This window comes from Fukomys damarensis, unplaced genomic scaffold (assembly GCF_012274545.1).
Source record: "Fukomys damarensis isolate Sample0158 unplaced genomic scaffold, DMR_v1.0_HiC HiC_scaffold_3, whole genome shotgun sequence".
Lineage (NCBI taxonomy): Eukaryota > Metazoa > Chordata > Mammalia > Rodentia > Bathyergidae > Fukomys > Fukomys damarensis.
The window spans coordinates 27,223,976-27,250,463 of record NW_022900915.1 but is presented as its reverse complement, the minus strand read 5'-3'; the positions used below and the strand labels follow the sequence as shown (position 1 = coordinate 27,250,463).

The following is a 26,488-nucleotide window of genomic DNA, read 5'->3' as shown; positions in this document are numbered from 1 at the left end:
AGAAAATGGGAGGAAATGGAATCTAAGCAAATAGTAATCTCTATCATATTCTATGACAGTAATTGATAGTTCTGGTGTTGATTTCTTAATATTGTAATATGCTTTTAGAAAGTCTATAATCCTTAAAGAAATGTGAAAATTTTTTCAACAGTGGTTGTATATGTGTTTTTATACAAATATAGATTTATTTATTTGTGTATGTTTTTCTGGGGATTGAACCAAACACCTTGTATGTGGTAGGCAAGTGTTTTACCACTGAACTACATGCCCCAAGCTCTAGGGTTATGTGATTTTAATGTTTTAATTCTTTGAAAGTGTAATGTTCAAACATCTAGTTTACTTAATTAACCAAAATATAACTTTTTTTTCAGCTTTAATTGAGTTTATTGGTACATTTTAGGGATACAGTACAGTTACATTCATTGTTGGGATCTTGTACCTCTACTTGACAAGTCTTGATTCTCATTTTTTCCCCTTGTCCCTGCCCTCCCTTCACCCCCTCTTCCCCTCCCCATCTACAAACACTTTATTTCCATCCTTTCATTATCTCACATTTTTTTCTTTTCCCTTATTACCCTTCCCCTACCCTTCCCACCTTCCCTACACCTTTAGCTCCACTTTTTATAGTAAAAGATTCAATTTTACTACAAAACAAAATCATTAAAAGCCTAATTTCTTTTATTTAGAGAAAAATGTCTTTGATGTTCTGAAATATGCATTTTGCATTTCGAACTACAGTTGTTTAAAATCAGATTAGTCTTCTATTTTATACAGTAACTTCACTTACTTTTTTGTATGTATCTTTATTCCATACAGCCATGGCAGCTGCTACATATTGTTCAAAAGATCTGATACCCTTAAAGGGATTGTCTAAACAGCCTGCCTTTTCCCAGTTGCTATTTAGGATGTCTGTGATACCTATACCTTTATGTCACTGTATGTATATATCAATAAGTATGTATCTGTGATTTCTGCTGGCTTCCCAAGCAGAACACATTTTCTAATTCCTAATTCTCCTATAACAAGGAGTCTTGATATTGTTATTCGGGAAGCAACATTTGTTAAGTATTTTATTTTCCATTTTCATTGTCAATTGTAGGGACCAGACTGACTCTAGCTACTATATTGTCTGTTTGTATAACCTGTATGCAAATGTTTGAAGTGCAGTCTTAACCCATGTTTTAAAGAAAGACTCACTAGATATATTTTCACAGGTTTGCTCTTTGCAGTGAATGGGAAACCTTACTTTAGGGACCAACAACCCTTACAAGGATTTGTGATGAACTTTTCCAATGGCGAAATTATAGACACCTTCAAGCCAGTACGCAAGGTATTCACATGAATTGCCAAAGTTTCATTTTTCATGAAAATAGGAATCTTACCTTTGAATACACATTCAATACACACTCAGATAGATAGATAGATAGATAGATAGATAGATAGATAGATAGATAGATAGATATTTAATTTTAGGATATCCAGTGACTTTCTTAGTAAGTTGATAGGAGTAGCCTATTATATTGTTTTACTTAGAATAAATGTTTTGCTCATTCCTAAATCAGTTTATTCAGATGAAAATTATCCCATGTGCAGTTTTAAGGTTCTTATTAGACTTTGCATATGATTGCAAGCTTAAATAAGTCTGTTCCTGGTTTCAGATAAGTAGTGAAGATACCACATGTCAAGTGGTAACCCAGCAGAAATCTTGTTTGCTTTTTTTTATTGTTGCTATTACTTTACTAAGCAACAAGGCTTGAAAAAGCACTTCCTGGTACAGAGACTTGGTTTAGGCAAGATACTGCAGGCCAGTTATGGCTTCACAAGTGGTTTGCCACTGTTTATTCTGACTGTGCTGTTCACACACACCACGGCTACTGCTCGGTGTTTCAGTAATCTCTCTTTCTTCCCCGTGTAACTTGTCTGCAGTGTGGTTGCCAGATAATCAGGACATTAACACACTGACTTTGGTGTGCCAGTTTTAGAAAGTTCAGCTGCTAAAATGCTCAAATAAAGGTTATTTTTCATAATGTGTAACAATATCTTAGTTTTCCTCAGATTATAATGCAACTATCATAAGGCAATGGACAAAGTTTATCTTGGCACTCATAATTCTCATTCTTTAAGATAACTCATTTGCTAGATTAAACAAATTTTTAAATGCCTCAATATTTTTGAAGTATGTCAAAATCTGATGGGATGTGATTTATTAGATTTCATTGTAGAGACACAAATTATGTATTCTGTATCGGGTATTATGCAGCCTACTGATGCTAAAATGGTAAACTAAGACACATTTTCTTTCTCACTGGAGCTTTTATTAAAAGTTGCAACATCTGAAATCAAAGTGAATCTGAACTAAAGATTCCACCATGCATTCTTTTGGGGGGCAGTGGATGTCAGTTTTATTCCACAAATAAGATTTTTCACAAAGACATTTTTTCTGAAAAATGAACACTCAAACATCAAACCACAGCAGCCATCAGAAAGAAATTCATTACGTTGATTACAACCAGATAGACAGGTAACATATATTTAAGCCCATAGTGTTGCCGATCCTCACTGACTACCTGATCATAGCTCTCCCTCTTATAGGTAACTGCTGTATATCTGCTGATAAAGAGAGAATCTTAACTTTCAGGTTTTCATTTTCTGTCTGCATTAGTAAAGTGTTTTCCTTGCTTTTTTTTTTCATGATAGCATAAAAGTGTCAAGTAGAAGATTAACTTTTAATTAAACTATGCATCTAGATTTCAAAACAAGGTACTCAGCAAGAGGCCGACCTCTAAATGAGTTGTACCCTGTTATAAATTTGAATTGCCCTGAGTTACAATTTCAGAAGGGAGTGAGCATTCACCAGTGAGTGATGGAAGAGTCACGGTGTGCGGATCCATGCAGCAAACTTGAAAACAGCCTCACTCTGAGATGAAGTCTGGTTTTCCTTTTAATAGATAAAACGACAGTTTACCAAAATGTAGAGATTTGTTCTGTGGTTCTGTGGTGACTCAGTAAACTAAGTTTAGGAATTTCTTGAAATTTTCATTTAATTAGGCTATCATCATAAAAATTTAAGTTTGGGTGAGGGAAACAGTAGGTGTGTTGACCTCTGTGTAAGAGGAGATTCATTTTTCAAGTCAGATTTTTTGCAATGTGTGTGAGCCTCAGTGTGCCACTGAGTTAAATCAGTGCTCAATGGCACCACACTTGCCTCACACGTGCAAGGTCCTGAGTTCCATTCCTGGTACAAAAAAAAAAATTACATTTAGCAATATTTGACCTGAAAGGTTCACATGTAATTACTTGTCCAAGACTACATAGTAAGTAGCACACCTGGATCTTTCTCATTAAAAATGTGCTTAACCTTTTAATCCCTGAAGTACATATTGGTATGCCAAGGGCTATATTAAATCATAAATAAGCATGGTGAAATTTCTTAGAATAATTATTCTATTTAATAAAAAGTAGGTTTAAACATTACATTAAAGCAAATAGAGCTGCAAAATGGATGAGAACACACATTCCTTATTAAAATAAAATACTTTGAAGTCAGTTTTCCTTGGGCTTTACACTCCTGGAAGATATATACAGTCATTTTTTACTGTTGTCAGATTTATTTGGGTAGGGGTACCTCAAGACGATCTTTACATCTGTCCAGCTTTGAAAGTCAAAAGTTTATTCCCAAAGCATAGCAACATTTCTTGTTTCACATGACACAAGACAGTTAATTAAATAGTTCATTGGAAAGATTACAGCTATGCAACAGGAATGGAGATCCTGAGGCCCTGCCCAATAAGTATCCCCCTCCAACCTTAGAGTGACTCCAAAGTATTTCAACAGAATTCTGGATCCCGGAGCCAGTCTGAGAGCTACTGAGAGAGTTTATTGTTATTGTAGCCCTGAATTTATAACATAATGTTATTTATTTAAACCAAATTATTTCGCCAATGAACAGTTCACACTTCTACCTTTACATCCTCATTATCTTATTTTCCTAATGGAAAGTATGAAATGCTTTACGAACATAAGTTTTACAATGCAGTGTGCTCTAGAACGGAACTGCCTGCACTTTTACGTATCTGTGTCTACCCATGAGGTAAACCCCATAGGAAGATGAACGTTTAATAACGGGCTTGTGAGATTTCAACATGGCAACATTTTGACTTCTGGCTCTCGGTCCTCTGCACATTTGTCCCAGGTCATTCAGTAGTATGAAGGAATGAACCTCACTGGCATAGCTGTTTCACATCTCTTGTCAGTGTGGCAGACCGTTGCCCATTTCTAATGTGTCTCCCAAGCTTCGATTCTTCCACTCTTCCTGACGAGACCTAGAGCAGTAGTTCACCTCATCGATGCCCTTTGTATTCAGCATACATGAGAAAGCCACATCAAGCGCTGTCCATCTGTGTCCTTCGGACTGAGATGGTGCTTTGAAATGAACAGAACATTGTAAATGCAGAATATCTGAATTACGTACAAAAGCCCAGGAAGTACTTAGCAGTAGCATTCACTTTGCTTCCATTGCTTACTGAAAATATTGCAGACCCAGAAAGTCAAGAATATAAAACCTCACATCACAGCAGGTCTGCTAGACACATATGGGAAAAAACCTAAATGCCCTGCCTATTTGAAATAACTTCCCTTATCAGTAATGTACAAATGGTTTCTAAGGTAGCCCATGATAGCTTGCTAAGAATAATAAAATTAAAACCTAGTCCTTTTCATTTTAAGAAAAGCAAACTTGGCAGTGTTTAAAAGGTCCAAGAAACATGAAGGTAAACATAAATTTAAATAGGTGGGCAATGAAAAGTTGAGTAAGCAGAACTGTAAAAAATAATCCACATATAAGTTTTCACTTTTGCAGCCAGACTTGATGATACATGCAATAGTCCCAGCTATTTCGGAGGCTGAGGTGGGAGAATCACTTGAGACCATGAGGTCGAAACCAGCCTGGGCAATATAGTGAGACCCCAATTAGTCCAATAATTAATGTATGTATGTATGTATGTATTATGTACGTACGTACATTTGTTTTTGAAACAGAATTGAAAGCAGTGCTGAAACTTCCTTAGCATTTTCCGTTGTTTAGATTCACACCTGGCAGAGTCAGGACAGAATGAATGAATGAAGAAATGAATGAATATCCTTCATCTAGAGTTGTTTCGATGGCAGTGATTGTTGCTTTGCTTTGAATTTTATGCTTACTGTCCCACTGTGTGCCTTGCTTTGTTTCTGTGCCTTCCCATGAAGGATTCCTGAGGACTTGCCCTCCTAACGCACGCTCTCCTGTTTTGGCAGCACTTTGACATGCCTCACGACATTGTGGCATCCGAAGGCGGGGCTGTGTACGTTGGAGACGCTCACATGAGCACTGTGTGGAAATTCACATTGACTGAAAGTATGTTTTTTACAATATATTTGTGCACTTTTCCCCTTCGTGGTATTACTTGAAAATATATGAAACTAAAACTTTTGCATGTCCTTCTCTTTTTTTAAATGAGGCAGTGGTTAAAAGACCTATTTGGTTTCCACTTCAGGAATTCAATAATTTTTTAACCCTGGAGAGAACTGGGTATGGTGGCACATGACTATAATCCCAGCTACTCGGGAGGCTGAGGCCAGAGGATTGCAAATTTGAGCTCAGCCTGCGTAACTTAGTGACTAGTAAGACCCTGTCTTAAAATTTTTAAACATAATAATAATAAGTAGAAAAGGCCTGGGGATGTAACTTAGTGTGAAAGCTCCGAGTTCAGCCCCCAGTGCCACAAAGAACCACAAAAACAAAAATTTTAAAAAGTGGAGAGAGACACTTTTCCCCCTCTGGCAGTGATTCCCTTGTTTCCACAGATTCCACAGGAAATTCTTGATGCCTGAAGTAATGTCTGTTACATTGAAAGCCAATGTTCATTCCAGCTTAGCTCCAGAAGGAAGAGAGGGCTTTGGCAAGGTGGAGCGCTGACAGGTTTCCACGTGGCATCACGCCCCGCGTGGCTCCTTAGCTCTCCATAGCTGCTGAGCATTTAGGCATTGCCAGGATCTGTGTCAGACACATACTAACCCAAACAGGAAGCACTTGCGCTCTCCGTGTAGGGTCTAACTTTCCCTAAATACTGAATTGCTCTATTTTCATGTAACTCCAACTTTTGTCTGGGGAGAGATTTGCTCTGTCTAGCTTTGGAATTTTCTAATTGCAATTTGGATATTATTTCTAATCTGTAAAGACTTCTAATCTAGCCCTTGATTTCAGGCTAAAAACCACAAGTTTTTAAAATTGAAGCACACCACATGTTACTTGGCCGCAAATGTCAGTATCCACAGATTTTTTTTTTAATGCAACTATGTCTAAACAATAGGAGAAAGTGGGGTTAAGGGAAAGAATTGAATATGTGGAAAAGAAATATTAACTATAATAAGAAAAACACAAATTATATGAGGAAAGACGGCAAAATATAAAAAAGAAAGTAAAATCAGGAGTCTAAAATCTCTAATGAGATACAGGCTAGGTCTAGCAGCCCAGATTAGAATGGCTATATCCAGAACTGTCTTTTGAGCAACTCTTGCTATTCAGTAAGCAAAACCCAGTTGCAGGAGAATGTAGATGGGTACCTGTGGACTACTCTACCAGAAAAGTAGCTTTACACCCCCTGAAAGTGGTCCTTTCACTATTTGTGGCTTCAAAAAGGATCCTGTAGGTATGGACAGACCAAAAAAAAAAAAAAAGCGGGTAATCCCCAAATGCACGATTTAACTCCAGGATATTTAGAACAACAAAAAAGCGATTAACTTAAAAGGTGGAAAAGACTTCATAAATACAGCAAACAGCTTCCATTTTCAGATAAAACTATGACTCTTGACCAAGATTCCATTCTAAGGCATATCTACCATCCTAATTTCTACCATCCTAACTGAATCAGTTGGGGCATTAGTTACTTACTCGTCACCAGGTCACAACACCCACATCTTAAAGAAGAAGTTTAACTTGGCTCAGGGTTTCAAGGGATTCAGCCATGGACTGGCTTCAAGGCAGAAACACCATGGCTGAAGGATGTCGCAGAGTAAAGGTGCTTAGTTTGTGGTGGCCCGGAAGCAGAGCAGAGGAACAGCACCAGAGAGCAAGGGGAGAGGTACCGGAAACACATTGCCCAAGGCCATGCCTTCGTGATACACTCAGACATACCCAGAAGTGTGTTTAGTTTCCTGGATGTTTCTTAATGCAGTCAAATTGACATAGCAGGATTAGCAGTCACACCTGGGGAAGATTTTCAAAATACACATGGCCAGTCCCCTTAAAGCCTAGAGAAAGAAGAGAAATGTTAATATGTGTATTTTGGAAAGTCTTCCCAAGTAACTTTGATAGCAACCCTAATTACAAAGCACTGCAATATAGCATACAACTTCAGAATGAAAGAACCCTCTGCATAACTCACTGCATTATGAATCTGGAAAATAGTACCGGTGGCACAGTGAGACTGCCACTGGAGACCAAACTAGCACCCTGTGTATTTGCATTCTGATATTTAGTCAAGTCCCTTATGTCAGCTACAATTCTGGTGATTCAGTGTGGTAAAATTGCTAGTCAATCTAAGAAAACAGAACCTATTTGACATTTCAATACTAATAAGTTATTATAAACTCAAACAGGAAAAGTTCATTTATAAAGTTCTCAGAAATATTTCATTTTTCTCCAGGAAATTTTATCCAGGATGCATACACCTGATCCCTAGTTAGTAGTTTGCATTTAACTATTTCTTAATATGATAACACATTTGATGAATTAGGAAATACTTTCTATTGAATAAGAGTAAAGTCAAAGTTAAATTCTCGTATGTTCTTTTTGAAGATTCTGATTTTCTCCTTTCTGTGATTTGTTACAGAAATGGAACATCGATCAGTTAAAAAGGCTGGCATTGAGGTCCAGGAAATCAAAGGTTAGTGAGATGCTTTTATAACTGTGAGACCACAGGCTATTTGTGTTGAATTATTTTATGGGTCTTTATAACAACTTTTAAAAATTATCAATCTTGGGGCTCGGGATTTAGCTCAGCAGTTTGGTGTCCTGCCTTGCACAAAGACCCGAGTTCAATCCCCAGTACCCAAAAAAAATAAATCATCAATCTAAAAATATAGTCTGGTAATTGTCCATGACTTCTCTGTATGCTGAGCCTTTAAACCTACCTACTGCCACTCTTTTTTCTGAAAAAATGAAGTAGTCATAAGGATCTCAAATTACTGATTTCAAGTGACAGAATATGATCGAGGATATAAGAAATCTATAACTAGTAAGCCAGACCCATTTAGAGAGGGGAAAAAAGTCAGCCAGTCACTCTTAGGCATATTTAACCTCAAGCAAACAGAAAAACGCTGTTCGGTATAATGGGAAAGGCCTTTACTTAATGGGCTTTAATGTAAAAGATTGAAAAATAACTTTGGTGAGTTAATGCTATCAGGATGGAGAAAAAATCAGCTGTTCCCTAAGCTCCTGTCCTAGTACCACATGTCTCCCAAGATTTATTGAGGTCTTCTATAAGAAAGGCACTATAATAGCTCTAAGGGAATTGGAACTGTTCCTAACCTCAAGACAATTATGGCCAATATAAAGCATGAGAGACATAATACACTCACACTTGTGCCTTTATGCAAATAACTATATCATTGAGATACAATATCAGGGATGGGGAAATGATATTTAGCTACAGGTAATCAACCACTGGGTTCATTTGTAATTCCTGTCAAGTTATTTTCTCCCATTCCTAGAATCAGTTTATATTTGTACATCTTTTACTATCTTCAGGGCATTGACATGTCACTTATAGTTAGGAACTCACTGTGTTTCTCATTAAGTACTCCTAATATTTAAGTAACAAAACAATTCCATTGTTAGTTGTTTACTTAACGATTCACCTAGATATTCAGACTTAACCCTGGGCTTACTTGTTTTCCTTTCTCATGAAAGCAGGTTGAAAAGAGATGAAAAGAAGCAAGAACCAAGAGAGAGTTTAGATATTTTATGTAGGCAGATAAGAAAATATAGCTGGCTCAAGGATGAAAGGGGTAAGATAATATTATAACATAAACAAATAAATACCAATTGTTTGGCATTTGTAGAGCTTCTACCCAGGTGACACTAGTGAGTGGCATTCATAGCACATTCATATACTAAAGAAGGTTCCAGATCTTCTAGTTTTCTATCATTAGTACATATGTAATTATTGATAAGCTGTGTTTGTCCTGAAAAAAGATATCAGAAAAGGTACTGTTACTAATGCCTGTCAATTCATGGTGCAGACAATGACCTGTATGAAAATTACCAAGTTTAATCTGTACACCAACCATGTGCTAGACACTATTATCTCATTTTACATAGGAAGAAATTGCGATTCAGAATTACTACTTAGATATTAAGTATTAGACCCCCCTGTTTGTTTGTTTGTTTGGTTTGTTTTTTAGGTCCTAGAGGTTGGACCCAGTGTCTTCACACTGGCCTACATATTCAGCTTCTTTAAAACTTTAATTTTTTAATTTTGAGACAGGATTTTGCGAAGTCATAGAATTATCCAGGCTGAGATGGAATTTGCCATCCTCCTGCCTCAGTCCCCCAGAGTCCTGGGGTACTGGATATGAACCATTATGGCCAAATTAAAGTTAAGTTTTAAATTTGTTTGCTGTGGGATGCTGTATTCTTAGCCACTACTGCTATACTGCTGAGGAGAGACTGATCCTGCCAGTTCATTCACTGTAAATTCTCCAAGAAATACAGGTTGGAATGGTTGTGCTTTACTCTGAGATCTCTAGATTTCAAAATGGTCTCAAACTATTTCTACTTACATAGATCCCACCAAAAAATGTTTAGCTGTGCTGATTGGCCTGCTGAGAATACCCCAACCATGCTGACCTTATCTTGGGGTCAGGGCAGGATGAATAATGCTCTCCTGCAGACTTTCCTCTTCCTTTGGTGCCCACCACTGAGTCCATTCGGTCAGAAAACCTTTTGTCTTTGTGGCCAAACCCAGTAGTTCTAATAATAAGTTTTATTGACATGTCTTACCATAACAGGCCACTTTTAATAGGAATACTACAACTTAAATGAAGTCTCTATTCTGTGAACCCATACAGCTCACCAAACCTTTCTTATGAGATTATATTCTAAATCATGCTAGGTCTCTAGATCTTATCTTTTATAGAAATCATAAAGCTTAATTTAAACTAACCTTTACAACAGAGGGAGGAATCCCATACCAGATATAACAGTCCTACAGTGCATGTTTATTGAAAACCTGCCTGAGCTGGGGATTTAGCTCAGTGGTTCTGCCACCTGCCTCTCAAGCGCAAGGTCCCGAGTTCGATCCCCGGTACCAAAAGAAAACTGCCTTTCATGACACATTTCTATTGTGAATGGTTCCATCACAGAGCAATAATAACAGCATTTTGGAGCCCATGTTCCAAAGGATTTTCTGGAATAGGAAAATAATTTGAGATTATAAACAAATAAACAGGAACAGGATTTAAATTGTTTTAAATTACTAGAGATAAAGCAGCTATCCCACCAAAAACACAGCTTTTGTATACCCCATTTCCTAATAAAAAAATTATGATGTGAACCTGTTTTCAGAAAATTAAAACAAGAACTCCCTCACGTGATTTACTTCTTAGGCTCTGGAGAGCTACACGTGATAGGGAAGCACATTCCATTGAGCACGCACGTGAGCTCATCTGTTGTATGTGGATTTCACGTTTTCCCAACCATGGCTCGTTAGCATGCCGTGGAAGCCCTCAGCCCTCAGCTTTGTCTGTGATGAAGTGGGTAGTAATTGCTTTGTTGGTGGACCAAGAACGACCCTCCTCTCCAGTCCCAGCTATTCCAGGTCCTTCAGAGAGATATGCTAGATAAGCGTGTGTGCGGTCATGCAGGGATGCAGCCAGCCTCCCTTTTTAAATGCTTTAAAGGAAAAAACAAACTTTTTATACATCAGCTTGTCAAAATTTGTTTATTTCCAAATATCTGTAGACATGTTATAAGAGCATATAATAGTGTAAGATTTTAAGGCATTTTCGTTCTAAATAAAATACATCTGTCATCTCGTGTGATAAAAAAGCAGCATGTTCAGTACCCCTTTATTTTCCAGAAACCCCATATCCTGACTAATGGCAGAATGCCTTCACTCCTCATTCATCAGGAATACTCCAAGTTTATGAGTTTTTTTACTAAAAGAATTTAGGATACAGAGTGAATGTGGCATGATTTGGATCACTTGTGTTTTGAGTGGAATTCTTAGATTCTTAAATGATAACTATTGTTTTAAGCTTTTTACTCTACCTATAAAGGACACTGAAAAGACCACCAATATTGCTTTTTTTGAAACCTTGCATAAAGAACTTTTAAAGAATTTGTATAAAAATAGTTCTGCATAATGTACTATGTAACAAAACCAAACAAAATGTGTTGGGATGGCAGCAGATATGGCATGTGGTCCACATTATGTTGACATCAAACCCTTGACCTTGCAAGGAACTGGTATCCAAACCAAAACACCTCTAAAGAAACCCCCAACCACATACTCCAATATTGTCTTTTTAAAATTAAGACATCCTAAATTTTAGCCTACTTTTAAAGAAATATAGAGCATCTTTCAAATCTTAAACATACTTCAGCGTTCCTAAAGTTAAAATGTTCCAGTATTTTTAGTAGATGACATTCAAAGTACAAGAAGTGGTGTGGAAAACAAGAATTCCTAAAGTAGGGTTGTGAACTCTGCAAGTTCATTGTCTTACCCATGACACTTTCTATGAGTGTTAAACTGATTCTTGTAGCCTGTCACCTACATCACCCACAGTTCTTTCTATTAAGAGAGCTCTGTCCTGACTCAGCCTTATCAAAAAAACCAGCTGAGCTAGCATAACCATTGTATTAGGTACAAATAAATCCGTGGAATGACAGGTTAAAAAAAATACTAGGTAACTGCTTAATAATATTTACTTCAAATAGAAGCAGACTTTTTCCAAAAGCAGCAGTTCTTGAATATCAGGCTATATCTCTGGTTTGTGTGTGTGTATGTGTGTGTGTGTGTGTGTGTGTGTGAGAGTTTTTTAATTCCATGATCTAATTTATCATTTCTGTCTGCTTCAACACAGAATAAGTTTAAATACAGAGCATTTTGAATACCTTTTCTATAATAACAAAAAAAAAGATTAAATGGTGATCAGAAAGACTAGGAATCACACTTATACTCCTCTTAGAAACTGAGGCTTAGTAAGGTTAAATTTGAAGTCTTAAGTCTACAGACCAGTCCTTTTCCTTCCCTCCCTAGCAGATTGTCAAAGCTGTGTGTGTTGATGAAAGAAAAGAAAGCATGTTCTTCTCTTTTCCATAGTACGGGAAAGGATATCAGGTCCTTGAGGCCATATGCAAAATGGTAATGATAATAGTGCCTGCTCATAGGTTTGTTGTGAAGGTTAAAGGAAAGCAATACCTGACAGTGTTGATGCTCAGTAGATGAGTGGAGACTGGAATGGAGGCTGGTTCAGAACACTGAAGCAACATATCCTACCCGCCAAATGTTTGTACCAGAAATTGTATTTACCCTGTTTTAAGTAATTCGAGAAACATTTCTTTAGAGGAGGATACAACAAGCTATTAAACTAAACCTATGCACATTGAACATTAACCGCAGATTTTCCAGAATGTGTTATACCATCCAACCTTGCCTTTTTGTCAAAATCTCCATGAAACTTGTCTTCATTACTTTTCTCATTGCTGAGACAAAATATCGAGACCCAACATTAAAGGAAGAAGGGTTCATTTCAGCTTACAGTTTGTAGATGTTTCAGTCCATAGTCAGCTTATTCTAAGGCATGATGGCATGGCAGAGAGGCATCACAGAGGAGAAACCGTTCATGGCCAGGCAGGCAGGAGGCATCAAGCAGCAGCAACAGCAGCCAACCTGCCTTCCTATCTCTTTATATTCCATCTATGCTGCAAGTCTGTTGATTGGTGCCACCAACATCCAGGATGGGCCTCCACTATCCATTCCCTAGAACTATGCTAAACCCAGTTAGTGGACTAATTCAGTGCCACACATCTCACTCCCAGTATCACATATCCTAGATCCAGCCAACTCTGAAAAGCCCCAACTATGAAAGTATGAGGGAACATGTAGATACAAGCTGTAACAAGACCTTATCATGCATTCTTTATTGTGGGGGGAAGGATACAGCAAGAAAGCAAAATCTCAGAAACTTTGTGAGCCTTTTGGGAAACATAGTTATAACCTTTAGCCTGGAAAAATCCTTTTTATTAGCCTTTGCAAACTGGTTTCTGTACAGATACACATGTGCTTCTTAGGGGCAAGAATGTCTCAAGACCCAGTCTCATTTCTGAATTATTAAGATCCCTGAAGTAACTTGTATAGTTTTATTACATGAGCTTCTCAAATAGTACTTTAGGCCTGATACTACCCAGTACCTGCCAATGTGACAGAATTATTTCTATCACCAGTAAAAGGATAGATACTGCATTTTTGTGCAGTTATATTTTGCTGAGACCTGTATGAAAGAAACTGTAAAGGATACTGTTCTTTTTTCTCTTTGTAACCCAAGCATTGATGTGTGCAACTATGCATTTAAAGGATTGAAAATTCATTGAACATGAAATTCATAAAGCAAATGTATAAGAATACAAATACTGAGTTCTTTCTTTATGAAACACATTTACATAGAGCAGTTTTATGGAGAAGATATTGTTATCAGACTTTTACAAATGAGATTACTAAGCCCCAGATAATTTAAGTAACTTGCCCAAAGTTATACAGCTAGTATACAGAAGAAATGGGATTTGAGCCTAGGCTTGATCCCAGTGTGCACGCCAATTCTTTCCCCTACACATTGCTGCCTGTGAGTTGAACTTTGGAAAAATAGAAGGATATACATTTTGTGGAGTTACAGTTAAAGAAGGAATTAAAGGTAGAACCAATGAAAATCATTTTGAAAGTAAAAAGATCAATCCGTGAAAGTAACTAATACCTGCTGCCAACTTGGTAGATTCAGACATTGAAGCATAAAGCCTATATGCACTGGACTCGACAAGGTCTCTGTGAACAAGTATTGCTTTGACTGGACAGGGGCGGGTGAGAGGGTTTTGGAATCTTTGAGTCAGTTCAATATTGTGAACTCTTCTTTCCCTGAAGAAGCCGAGGCAGTTGTTGAAAGCAAAATGGAGAACAAACCCACCTCCTCAGAATTGCAGAAGATGCAAGAGAAACAAAAACTCATCACAGATCCGGGCTCGGGAGTGCCCGTGGTTCTCATTACAACCCTTCTGGTTATTCCGGTGGTTGTCCTGCTGGCCATTGTCATATTTATTCGATGGAAAAAATCAAGGGCCTTTGGAGGCAAGTAAAATGAGCCCCTTGAACTGGGAACCTGCCTTTGAAAAATGTTTGACCTAATTATCCTCAGGAATTTGTCTGTGATTTTTTTTCAGTGTCATTATTGTTTTATTTGTTTTTAATGATCCTACCTTTTTTGATATCATTGTCTATGTTTCACATATAGTCTGTAATTAATATCATAATAGGAAAAATGTCTGGAGCCCCTGGGATTTGGATAATTAAATTATAATACAACGTTAACGTTGCCTTTTAGCAACTGGCATAAGCATAATTTAATTGTTGTACATTAATATCTCCATATAAGACTGTGTAGATAATAGAATCAGTAGAAATTAAGAGATGGATCAGGGAGGAGAAGGGCATTCTTGCTAGCAATAGGCTGGTCCTCAGAGTACTTGGTTCAATTATTTTGAGGTGTATTTTTCCCCATCAGACTTGCTGTAGTTCCTAGCTACATGGCATTGGGCAAGTTACTTATTCTCTCTAAACCAGTTTCTTCTTGGATAAAGTGAAAATAAAATACCTCACAAGGTTGTAAAAATATTAAATGGAATAATATACATAAAGTATTTGCCAAAATACGTGGCACCTAGTAAGTACTCATTACCACCGGTGATTGTGATGAGTAATCAATGGTAAGAGAATCATAAGAAACACTTGCCTCAAACCTCAACTTTTCTCGAGTCCATCTATTTCTATAAAAAACCACTCGGTTTTTGAGTAATTAACCTTTCAGAGATCAGCTTTTCATAACTGAATAAGGTATGGTGCAATATTGGAGTTAGTATTTCATAACATTATTATCACAGTTTAGGACCCAAGAGCTGAGTTTCTTTCAAGGCATCCAAATAAATAAACAACGCAACCATTGTTTCCCACCTCTCAGTAGCAGTCCTTTGGCTGTGTCCCATGGTCCTCAGGCAAGAATTTATAGCTGCATCTAGGAAGGAATCTTAAGGACCAGCATGGGAGGCAGCATTTGATTAAGAAACAGCATCTAATCCTGTTTCAGGTCAAGGCAGCCAAGGCAGGGACTCAGTGCCCATGGCAAAAACCTGACACAGAAAAATACACGAAAACAAAACAGATAGTTCAATTTAACAGGTTGTGAATGGGATTTTTCTTGGACTTTCTATTGCTGCAGTCATAAATCTTTATAAGACTACAGATAACTCTCCCCAGAAGGGACTTATATTGGGCCACTGGTATGGATGGGAAACTACCATCAAAACAGAGGCAAAGAAAAATAGTTATTATCTCCATGGAGTTAGACGTTTCAAGAGAGCAAGGATCCTTTCTGTATACTTTGTTTACCGGTATGTCCCTAGCACAAATAAAAGTCTTTGGCACTAGGGATTCAATAAATAATTGTTGAAAGAATGAATGAATAAACAAATGAAGTTCATAGAAGACACATGAAAGAAAGGTCATTTATATATAAAAGCTAAAACAGAGTGGAATGCATGGCAATAAACACACAGATCATTTGGAGCACACTGGGTTTGGGAATAGACGGCAAGCCCCTGGCCAGCCATGGGACCCATCCCAAACTGGAAGAGGAAAGATGTGGCACTGTCAGGTAGAGCTAACCTTACAGAAATCTGTTGGGAAGATTGAACCGCATGAAATCACCATTTTCATCCATGTTTTATTCAACAAAATTGCATTTGGTGTGGTTTAGTTTAATGCATTTAATTCTAAAAGTAGTAGATCAGCAGCCTCTCACTTTTGCTCATTGTACTGGGAAGTCTTATCTGCACTAAGGTTTTTAAACCCTTCAAAAGGAACTTCATTGTTTCAGCACTTCCTGGCATGTCTTCTACTGATGTCCCTTGCCAGACCCTAAGCCCGACTGAGAAGAGGCACAAAACTGAGCAAGGACTTGCCTGCCTCCTTGTGGATCTGGCTGCAATTTTTGGCTAACAATCACCAATCTTTCTTCCCTTCCTGCCTATTTCACTCCCCATCTACTCTTCTATCTCCCCCACTTGTCTGCCTGTTAACTGTCTCCAGGATGCTGCCTCCTCTTGAGATGAGAGACTTAAGAGCACCCTGAGCCTGGCTCCTCTCACTCACCATAGCCCTTGAGACTGGTGGAAGCAAAAGAAAAAGTGCAGTGAGATACACAACAGGCTGCCTCCCCATAAGACAATTGATTCTTCATGAAGATGGGAGCCTCGTGGAGGACTTTTAGGTCACTGTATAAAGCACTCAGGGTTTCACGCTGTAAACAGAAATGATGTACAGGGACCCAGTGCTTTCCCAAGCAGGGTGTATCCTGTTCCTGATAGAAAGAGTAAAGCCAAACACAGACATTCCTAAATTGTAGTAACCACAGTTTCTAAATTTTTACACCATATTGGTAACAGTACTATCCTATCACAAATAATTAAATTTATTGATCATTTACTATATGTGTACCAGGCACTGTTCTAAACACATCACATGCAGAAATAGATATTGTCATTGAGCCCTCTTTCCTCAGAGAAGAAAACGAGGCTCAGGGAATTTATGGAGTCTGCAGAGTAAGAGACACAGCCAGGAGTGAAACCCTTATATACATCTCAATATGTCTACATCTCAGGCCCTGCATCCTTTCTTAGAATTACATGTAGACGAGAGCCAGGCCTTCTTAATCATTTATGAGCCCTTGATTTTATGTTGAAAAGTTGAGTCCATGGATTGAAGAGGGTGATTAGGACTTATTTTCTAATCTGCCTTTTTTTTTTTTTTTAACAGATTCTGAACACAAACTCGAGGCAAGTTCAGGAAGAGTGCTGGGAAGATTTAGAGGTATGCCTGTGACCTTTAAAAATTCTTCATATTCGGTTCAAAGTCAACAAGCACATGTCTTTTAAAGAGCAAGGGGATAGTTCATATTTTTGTCTCTGAAAATTAAATACCCAGGATGCAGCCTAGCATCCCCCAGTGTAAATGCAGAATGCAAACCATAAACTAGGCCGAATATGTGGCTCTAGCAGCACATTTGTGATTTTATTTTTTCGACCTCGCCATTCTATATTACCCAGTTCTCTTCCCCTGCCTTTTATCTGGTTTCATTTGTCTTCTGTAAATTTTCTGTCAGTCTTGTCAGCATGTCAGTGCTTGTCATCGTGAAGATGACCTTTTCATATGTCATTGAAATGAAGAGCTACTCAAGGGACACCACTCCAGAGAGCCGAGGCAAGCAGGAGGTGGAAAGTAAATCTGAAATATTCCTGCAGAAACACCTAGCCACTACCAGGTTCCATCCTCCGCACTGCAGAAAATTCTAAAAATACCTCAGTGAAATAACAAGTTTTATGGAGGGAAGGGACATAATCTTGGGGAAAGGGAGGCTGTGTTTGTTAGTATTTTTAAATATGTCTGTGGGATAATACTCATCAGGCTCTTTCTTTTATCTACCCGTCTGTCACTCTTTCTTTTATTTACCATTTTCCACCTCCAACTTCTGACTGTTGACCACTGAAGAATTTACAAGGAGACTGAGTCTAATTTGTGGTAACTTTACTCAATGTTTTATGGTTTGCTTTCTCTAGGAAAGGGAAGTGGAGGCTTAAACCTTGGAAATTTCTTTGCAAACCGTAAGGGCTACAGTCGAAAAGGGTTTGATCGCCTTAGCACCGAGGGCAGTGACCAAGAGAAAGATGAGGATGATGGAAGTGAATCCGAAGAGGAGTACTCAGCACCTCTGCCCAAGCCAGCACCCTCAACCTCCTGAAAACCAAGCTTTGATTGAATTTGAGTGAGATTTATCAAGAATGACAGATTCCTTTCCCTTCAGCACGTTTAAACTTCTGTGCATTTAATTGTAAACAGTACTAGTCTATGTGGGACAGTACACATTTTATTTACTTTGTTTTGGTTAAGTTGGGCTTCTGTTTCTAGTTAAGATATTTCCTAGAAATTCATAACAGTGCCATTGTCTTTACACATAGAGTAGAGAAACCATCCTCTTATTCCATCATAGTAATCATCTAATGATGGAAGATTTACCCCTTTATATTTCTGAGACTTTTTTGTGGATGTAAATAATGCCATATTCTCTGCTTGAACACAGTATTTTCCCAATAGCACTCCCATTGCCAGTGTCTTTCTTTGGTGCCTTTCCTGTTCAGCATTCTAAGCCTGTGGCAGTAAAGAGGAACTTTGTGCTACGTAACGACAAAGCTGCTAAATCTCCTATTTTTTTAAAATCACTAACATTATATTGCAACAAGAGAAAGAAAAAAGTCTCTATTTAAATTCTTTTTTTAATTTCTCCTTCAGTTGGTGTGTTTCTGGGATGTCTTATTTTTAGATGGTTACACTGTTAGAACACTATTTTCAGAATCTGAATGTAATTTGTGTAATAAAGTGTTTTCAGAGCATTAGCTGTCAGAGTGTATTTTGCAATTTCTACATATTTTCAGGGTTTTGTATACAACTTTTGTAAAAATTACATGAACCACAGATATGGTAAAAGTTGCTCAAAGAAATATGTTGTACTGTATAAAATTTTAAGAAATTTTATGTAGCCAACGTAAATTAAAAGCCAATTTAAGAGCTTATGCACGTGTATAAAACCAAATTCTCTGAAAATTCATGGAGGATTTTTGGCTGTTGTGTTTCAGTCGGAGAGTAAATATTATAATAAATATGATCATAGCTAAGAGGAAAACTGTGTCTCAGATTACATATATAAATTAATTCATCAGTGTAGATTAAAATGCTTTCCCTTTAAAGAATAACTTCACTCAAATTCCTATATATCTATATGATGCAGTAGTAGCATCTAACATTGACTACAGATTACTTTTAGAACACCTTTTTCATAATATGTCTGTTTAATTTCATAAAAACCTAATTGTTTTCCATTTTAAAATGACTGGACTCAGGAACTCTGTCTTCAAAATGACGATGTGCATAACAGCTGCCTTAGTAGTTGGGATATTAGACAATTTCACTGACTAAACATGAAAACAATGCATGATACTTTATTCGAAAATTACATTAGAACATCTTCTATGTTATTTTTAATCTAATTTAATATAATCTTATTCCCTTCATACTTGATACTAAACACCATCTGAAGTGTTATCACTTTCTATATGCTTATCTCACCCACTTGTTAAAGCTTCATTTAGGCATCATCCCTAGGCAAAAGCTTCACTTTTTTTATTCCTGTGTTCTTTCTCAAATGAAAACAAAAATTTCCCTCTCTGACCATTTCTTTATGCTCCTTTCAGCAAATCAGTGGTAAATTTAGAATCACAATAGCACTATTCTGATGTAAAGGCACATGTTTATTCTATAATTTTTATTTAAATATTAGAATTAGTCCAGTGCAGTGTGTTTAATACTTTGGTTGTGATGCTTTTCAGGTTTTCTTACATTGAGAAAATTAGCTGACTTACCCCAGAATCATGTTTTGTAGTGCAGTGTTGATCATTATCTCCATTAGCTACACTTTTAATGATGTGTACACCTAATCTTGTTCCTTTGCAGTTTTACACTGCCTTAAAAGGTGAAAAAAAAATCAGAGTGCTAACATATCAAGAGGCAAGAAAGGAAATGAGAGAACAAACATAAAAGGTTATACAGAAATAATTCCTGTTACACTTGCTCATGGAGAACCAGCTTTGCTCAAGACTTTCTAGAAGTTCATTAAGTAAAACTTGATTCCTTACATAATTCATGAGTCCATTAAACTTTTAATATTTGTAATATTGAAGTCACAAAAATTAGTTCCCAAGTGTCTTCTAAAAGATAGCACCATGTTGTGTAATTAAAGTCCTCAACAATAAGCCTAGAGCAGACAACTACATTTTACAGGCCTGTTCTTGCATTATTTTAACATAAGCACATGAAGTTATATGAAGGGAGACTTGGAAAAACAAAGTCCACTAGGACATTATCGTCCTGTCCTAATACACCACCCTTATTCTGTTAGCCTGGCTTAATTAAAGTGGTAGGCTAGAGATGAGTGGCCTGAGTTGACTTCAGGCAGTCTTAACCACTGATTATTGTTCTTAACTCGGTGTTATCTGAGTCAGAGACTGTAAGACCTGGGGAGAGTCCTGGAGGAGTGGGAGATTTGTAGTAGAATCACTTGAGGAATTTAAGAAAAAAAAATGTGGGGCTTTCTCACAGAGATCTTGATTTAAAGTAGTTGGTCTGCAGTAGAAGACAGGTGTAGGTCGTGTTCTTAAATTTCTGCAGGTGGTTCTAATGTACAGCCAGAGTTAGAAACCGTTGACTCTGAGAATGGCTGTTCCACTCTTCAAAGTATGACACGTGCATAGCTGGTTTTTCACATAATTTATAGGTATTTGTGAAAGGAAGATGGGATTTAAAGTGTTTGATATGACTGTTAGCAATAAGAACAGAATTCCTGGTTTGGTGTGTTAATTTGGATACTTAAAGTGGCCATCACTGACTTACTAATAACATAAAGGAAAACATTGTTTTTTATTAAATTATCCTGAGAATGTAATTTTAAGAAGTTTTAAAAGAATAGCTTTATCATTCACTGAACTGGCTGATTGTCATATGCATATATAATCTTTCGTTGTAAGCTTTCTTCCTTAGTTTATTAAAGCAGTCTATTCTTTTCAAAATTTCTATTCAGCCTTAAACATTCACCCAGGTATGATATAAATTAAATAAGGGAGGAGCAATGAAATAATAGACTTTGTTTTAGGGTTTATACCTCTAATAATCACCGACACAGTACTTCAAAGTTGATGTAGGTCAAAGCTGGCATGACCTATAGGAAAACTTCTCAAACTTCTGTATAGTTAAGAATCAATTTGGAGTCCTTAATTTTAAGAGAGCCAGCTTGGTCCCATTCCAGAGTTTTTGATTGATTACACTAGGAAGGGCCCAGATATGCATTTTTTAAGAAGCACCACTGGTGAGTCAAATGGTCTTGAATCCCAGAAACACACTCCTACAGAGAGTAGCTGAGCTTTCAAATAGTATCAGGCAAACAAAGCCATATTCTCAAATCTGTGGTCTCTGTACAATGATAGACTGAAAAGTTATCCACTCCAGTTCCTGAGACTCAGATCACAAAAGACAAAACAAAAAAATAAAATAAAAATAACCCTCAGATACCCATTATCTGTGTGGCCAGAACTTAGCAGCTTCTGCATTTGGTCTTCTGACACTGATTATTCCACTGGAGAAAATAATTTAGGTGCGCAGAAGGCCATGAGGGGCCTCCTGAGAATCTCTTAAAAGTATCAGAGACAACTGCAAGTTATGGTTCCAAAAGTATTCCATGCTAGACTTACTTTTTAAAATTTTTGCATCATATTTAATGGCAAAAGTGAACCTAATTCATTCATTTTTCTAGTACAGTGATTTAATTAAGGGTACATATTCATTCTAGAGGCTAAATTGGTGATGATAAGTGTGGCTCCCCTTTTCAGCCTTAAAATTTTTGAAGCATCAAAACACAAAGATGCCAATCAATCATGATACAAAGCAGGAACACAAAACAAAGTAATTTCTGTGATTCAAAATGTAGCACATACTGTACTACCATAGAGAAGATGTTTACTTGATGATAAAGTGCTTGGTTTGAGATATACAAAATAGGAGTTTCGTGAAAACAAGCCTGACTCTAGAACTCTTTCCATTTCTGAATGAAAATGTATTTTATCATATGAAAGCTCTTAAAATGAATACATTGGTCACTTTTGAATGTTGTTTATTTCATCTATTATACTACTTAATTCTTCTTACCTTTCAAAAACATTATGTGGCAAATTGAAGGTAAGTTCATTCATTTATTTATTTATTTATTTTGGTATCAAGGATCGAACTCCGACCTTGTGCTTTTGAGGGTGAGGCAGATGGTGGCACCACTGAGCTAAATCCCTGGCCAAGTTATGTTTTTTAAAATGCTGGTTCTACTCTCGTACTCCATTGCCTAATAATATTCAGAGATTCCTCCTGACCAAAACTTTTTGTACTTTTGAGTTTCTGTTTTGTTTGCTTGGCAGTTAATTTGCTCTCTATCACTGGAAGAGATTATAAAGTTATATGTGCCTAGAACACCACAAATGCAGTGGTCCTTACAACTCAGTCCTACATTTAGATAGGGAGACAGTATTATTCAGTAGTGTGTCCCAGTCTTAGGTAATACTGATTTTGGAAAGAATACTGGGTTAGAATGAGAAAGACCTGAAATCCCAAGTTCTAGATTTTATGAATTTATGTAATCGTACATTTCCGGCTTTTTTTGTGTGTGCGTGATAAACTGCAACTCAATTCAAATAGATTTGAGAACAGTTCTTAGTTATAAGAAGTAATATTGATGAAAACAATAATAAGGAATGGATAATTTGTTAAAGGAAAGTATTGCTACTAATTGATTCACATAACTGAAAAGCCCAGGTGTGTCTCGCTCCAGAGACTCGGACGGTGCAGACACCATCTGCAGGGTTCTATTTCCTCCATGCCTCAGATTGCTGTCCTGCAGACTGCTTCACACAGACTCTCCCAGGTGTGGTAATGGAGATAAAGCAGCCAGGAGCTCTACGTTTCAGTGCTACCAACATTAACTTTGAGATACCTTTTCTTTCCAAAGCATTCCAGTGCTTGACTACCTGGCCCGAGTGGATTCTGTCCTGACCTCAAAACTGGTGCTGGATGAGCCAGGCTTCCATAGAGCCAGAGGCCGAGTCATGTCCCAGAGTTGGCTTTTTGATGATTTAGAAAGAAGGGCCAGGGAGGTGATGTATCTCAGTGATGCCATGCCGGCCTGGCAAGCCCAAGGTCCTGAGTTTGATCCCAGGTACCAGAAAAAAAAAAAAAAGAAAGGAGTGCTTGTGATAGTGTTTCTGGTTCAATAAGAGTAGATTCTTGGGAAGACAAAGCAGATATTCACTTCTGCCCTGTTAGAACTTTTAACTACCTAACCATAATTTTTCTCATATTAAGTGGTTTACTGAAAAATCTTTTGCATATTACATTAGAAAGTGACATTGTGAGAATCTCTCTCAATCTCTGTCTCTGTTTCTTTCTCTTCCTCCCTCCCTTTCATTTTAAACTATATAATATATATTCCCACAAAGAATACTGAATACAAAAAGAAATATTGACAAAGAATAAGGAACAGAATTTTGAAGACAAAATATTTTCTTTCTACCATGATTTCTATCCAACTGAGGTCAATGGAATCACATAACTTCCAGTCAAGAAAGTAGATAATTGCTTTAGATATAAAAATATAAACCAATAAATCTTGGTGTTCTCAATCCACTTGTTCTAAAATAAACATGCAAACAAATTATGTTTATCTGTCTCTTTACTGGTAAAAATTTCAAAGCTGTTGAATCATTGGAGACCATTACAATGGATCTCTATATCCTCTTCAAGTAGTCTGGGATTCACCAGTGGTTAACACTTTGCAATATTCTTAGTATCTCTTTCTCATAAACACATATCCACACACACTACAGTATTATTTTGCTGAATCATTTGAAAATGAGGTGTGTTATGTGAAAGCCTCGTATAACAATTATACTTCAACAAGGCTAGAAAAAAACTTTAAAAGACACCAGGAGGAACCAAAAACAGTTATAAATATTGTAACTATTTCTCTAAGTACTGTCACACATAACACCTAAGAACTAGGGCATTCTTCAATATAACCACACAGACAGTTACCACACCCGAGATATTTAACACTGTTTTCTTATTGTTACTCAGTGAGTAACCCATCTCCGAATTCACAGTGTCCTCAAAATACTCATGAGAGCTTGTAATCTTTGACCCAGTGTCTAATTTAGATTCACATAATGTAATTTTTTATATCTTCCTTGTCTCTTCATCTGAGAATCTTACTGTCCCACCCTCAAAGAAATTGGCAGGACCTATTCAGGAGCATAAAACAATCCTTTGATCTTATTTTCTAACAATGTGACACGCTCCCCAAACTTATGGCTCAAATATCATTAAATCTTTTATTTTCCTGCTTAATTTCTCTAGTCTTTACTTCTCTTATTAGCAAAAAGTCAAATATCAGCCTTTCAAAGGTTGGCTTCTTCTTCTGGAATTGTAAAGCAAATAAAACGAAGACCCCCAAAAGAGACTATTGGGCACAGAATTAATGCGCTTCCAGATGCAGCAGGGAGCATGTTTAAGTGTCATTCCACCACATCCTATTAGTGCCTTTTTGGTGTCTTAGGATGTTGCTGTGGAATTGTTCTCTGTAGCAGTCCAAAAAGAGGCTGCTGCTGCTGCTGCCTATGGGCTGCACTTACCCAGTTGCCCTCTCTGATTGCTATCCGTGACTTCTGTGGACCGCAGTTTTTAGCGCTTTACACACAAGCCCAGGAGCTCTGGCTAACGGCTGTTTCTGATACTTTGCCCCAAGGACATAGAATGATCACTTGAAAGAGTGATCCTTGAAAGAGGATATCCTTGAAATCTAGAATGCTATTAGCCTCCAGCATACATTTCTTTTTTTTTTTTTTTTTTGCTATTAATTTTTTTGGTACATTTAAGGTATACAATATAATGACAGTCATTATTGGAAATTTGCACCTTTACATAATCCATCTTGGTTTTTCTTTTTCCTTCATTCCCCCGCTCTCCCTTCAACCCCTCCACCCTTCTCAATCTACAAAGACTTTGTTTCCATTTTTTCCTTTTTTAGATTAAGACTGGCTATTTACACTCTATTTTTTCTAAGAGAGATTCCTAGGGAATCTCAAGCACCTAATCCAACCGTGCCAAAATGCTTCCTTCCATGATTCCAAGGTGATTCTGACATCTATCTCACAGTAAAAATTTCTAAATATCTAACCCCCCCCCCAAAATCCCGTAACTTCTGAAATTGTGGGGATAAAAGACAATATTGTAGCTCTCCTGGAATTTATTTGTATCTCCTATTTTCTCCCTTTATTAAAAATCAAAATGTAACCCCTATCTAAGTACCCTACCCATCATATATTAATACATTTTTTAAAATGAGGCCCAAAGAAAGACACTGACTAGTTACACTAATCCCAATGCCTCTTTTGGCTGATTTGATTTCTGGCACTTTTAATTTCAGAGTCTATGTATCCTTATTACACTGAATTCACAACAATCTTTAGGGGTGTCAAATGTTTGGGGCTTTGTTGGCTGTCCATTCAAAATGTAGTGATCCCTTCTTAAAACTGCAACCTTAATTCTCACACCTGTGATAAAATACGTACCTAGGTAATCCAACCAAAAAATTAAATGAATCAAAAGGCAAACAATCCATTCAGGAGACACAGAATTTTAACATGTACAAATAAAAAAATTAAAAAGTACGGTATTTTTCCTATGATCTGTAACCTAGTAAGACAGCAAAAACAATTCTGTAAATGATTACAGTATGAGGCATGAGAGGAGAAAATGCAAAACACTGTCAAACTTGTCGCTGAAGAGCAGCAGGGCTTCATAAAGAAGGTGATATTTGAAAAAAGGAGAGTAGTGTGGGAAAATGCTTAAACTGATAAGGGTTTGGCAAAGGAACCACATTTTATAGAGCTCCAGTTAGTTTAGGGGAACCGTGGTGGATAGGCGGGAAAAACAGTGTGGTGCCACAAAGAAGTTTCAAGACCCTGAGGAGAAATGTGGCATTTGGCTGCATTTCATATACTTGATTTTGTCATATATATCGAGGTGCTATTAAAAGTAATGAGAAAGCTTTGATTCCTTCACCAGAAAAGATACAAAAATTATAAAATATACTTCTAATAAAAGCTCGTTAGTCCAAATTCTTGGAAATAGGTTTTTTTTCTCCAAAGCTCACTGGTTTAAATTTGAGTTTTTTAAGAGAGAGAAATTTAGTAGCCCATCACCTCAAAATTTCTTGATTAAGAGAACACGTAAAATAACATCAGGGATCTGATGTCACTATCTTGTATTTTTGTCATCCTATCATTTCACCTGTCTCTCTCAGTTTTTGATTTCCTCCATGTTGATTTCATTCTCTAGAATCTTCTTTCTATGTAATATGAAAATTTAGATTTCTGAAAATTTAAAGAAAGGGACTTTTCTGCTCTGCCCATTTCTGCATCTCCCCTACCCTCTGTTGCAACAAAGGACTCAGAAACCTAAGAACACTAATGTTTTTATTTTAT

At 37.1% G+C, this 26,488-nt stretch overlaps 1 protein-coding gene across 1 annotated transcript in view; it reads left to right on the top strand.

Annotated features, from left to right (window-relative positions):
• Nucleotides 1-18,774, top strand: part of Pam (peptidylglycine alpha-amidating monooxygenase) — a 141,260-nt gene extending 122,486 nt beyond the window's left edge. Inside the window, exons 19-24 of the mRNA XM_033767513.1 lie at nt 1,215-1,330; nt 5,293-5,392; nt 7,869-7,922; nt 14,175-14,378; nt 17,118-17,171; nt 17,918-18,774. Coding sequence (XP_033623404.1) covers nt 1,215-1,330; nt 5,293-5,392; nt 7,869-7,922; nt 14,175-14,378; nt 17,118-17,171; nt 17,918-18,099 — 710 coding nt within the window. The 3' untranslated portion in view covers nt 18,100-18,774. The remainder of the gene's footprint in view (nt 1-1,214; nt 1,331-5,292; nt 5,393-7,868; nt 7,923-14,174; nt 14,379-17,117; nt 17,172-17,917) is intronic.
• Nucleotides 18,775-26,488: the final 7,714 nt, after the last annotated feature.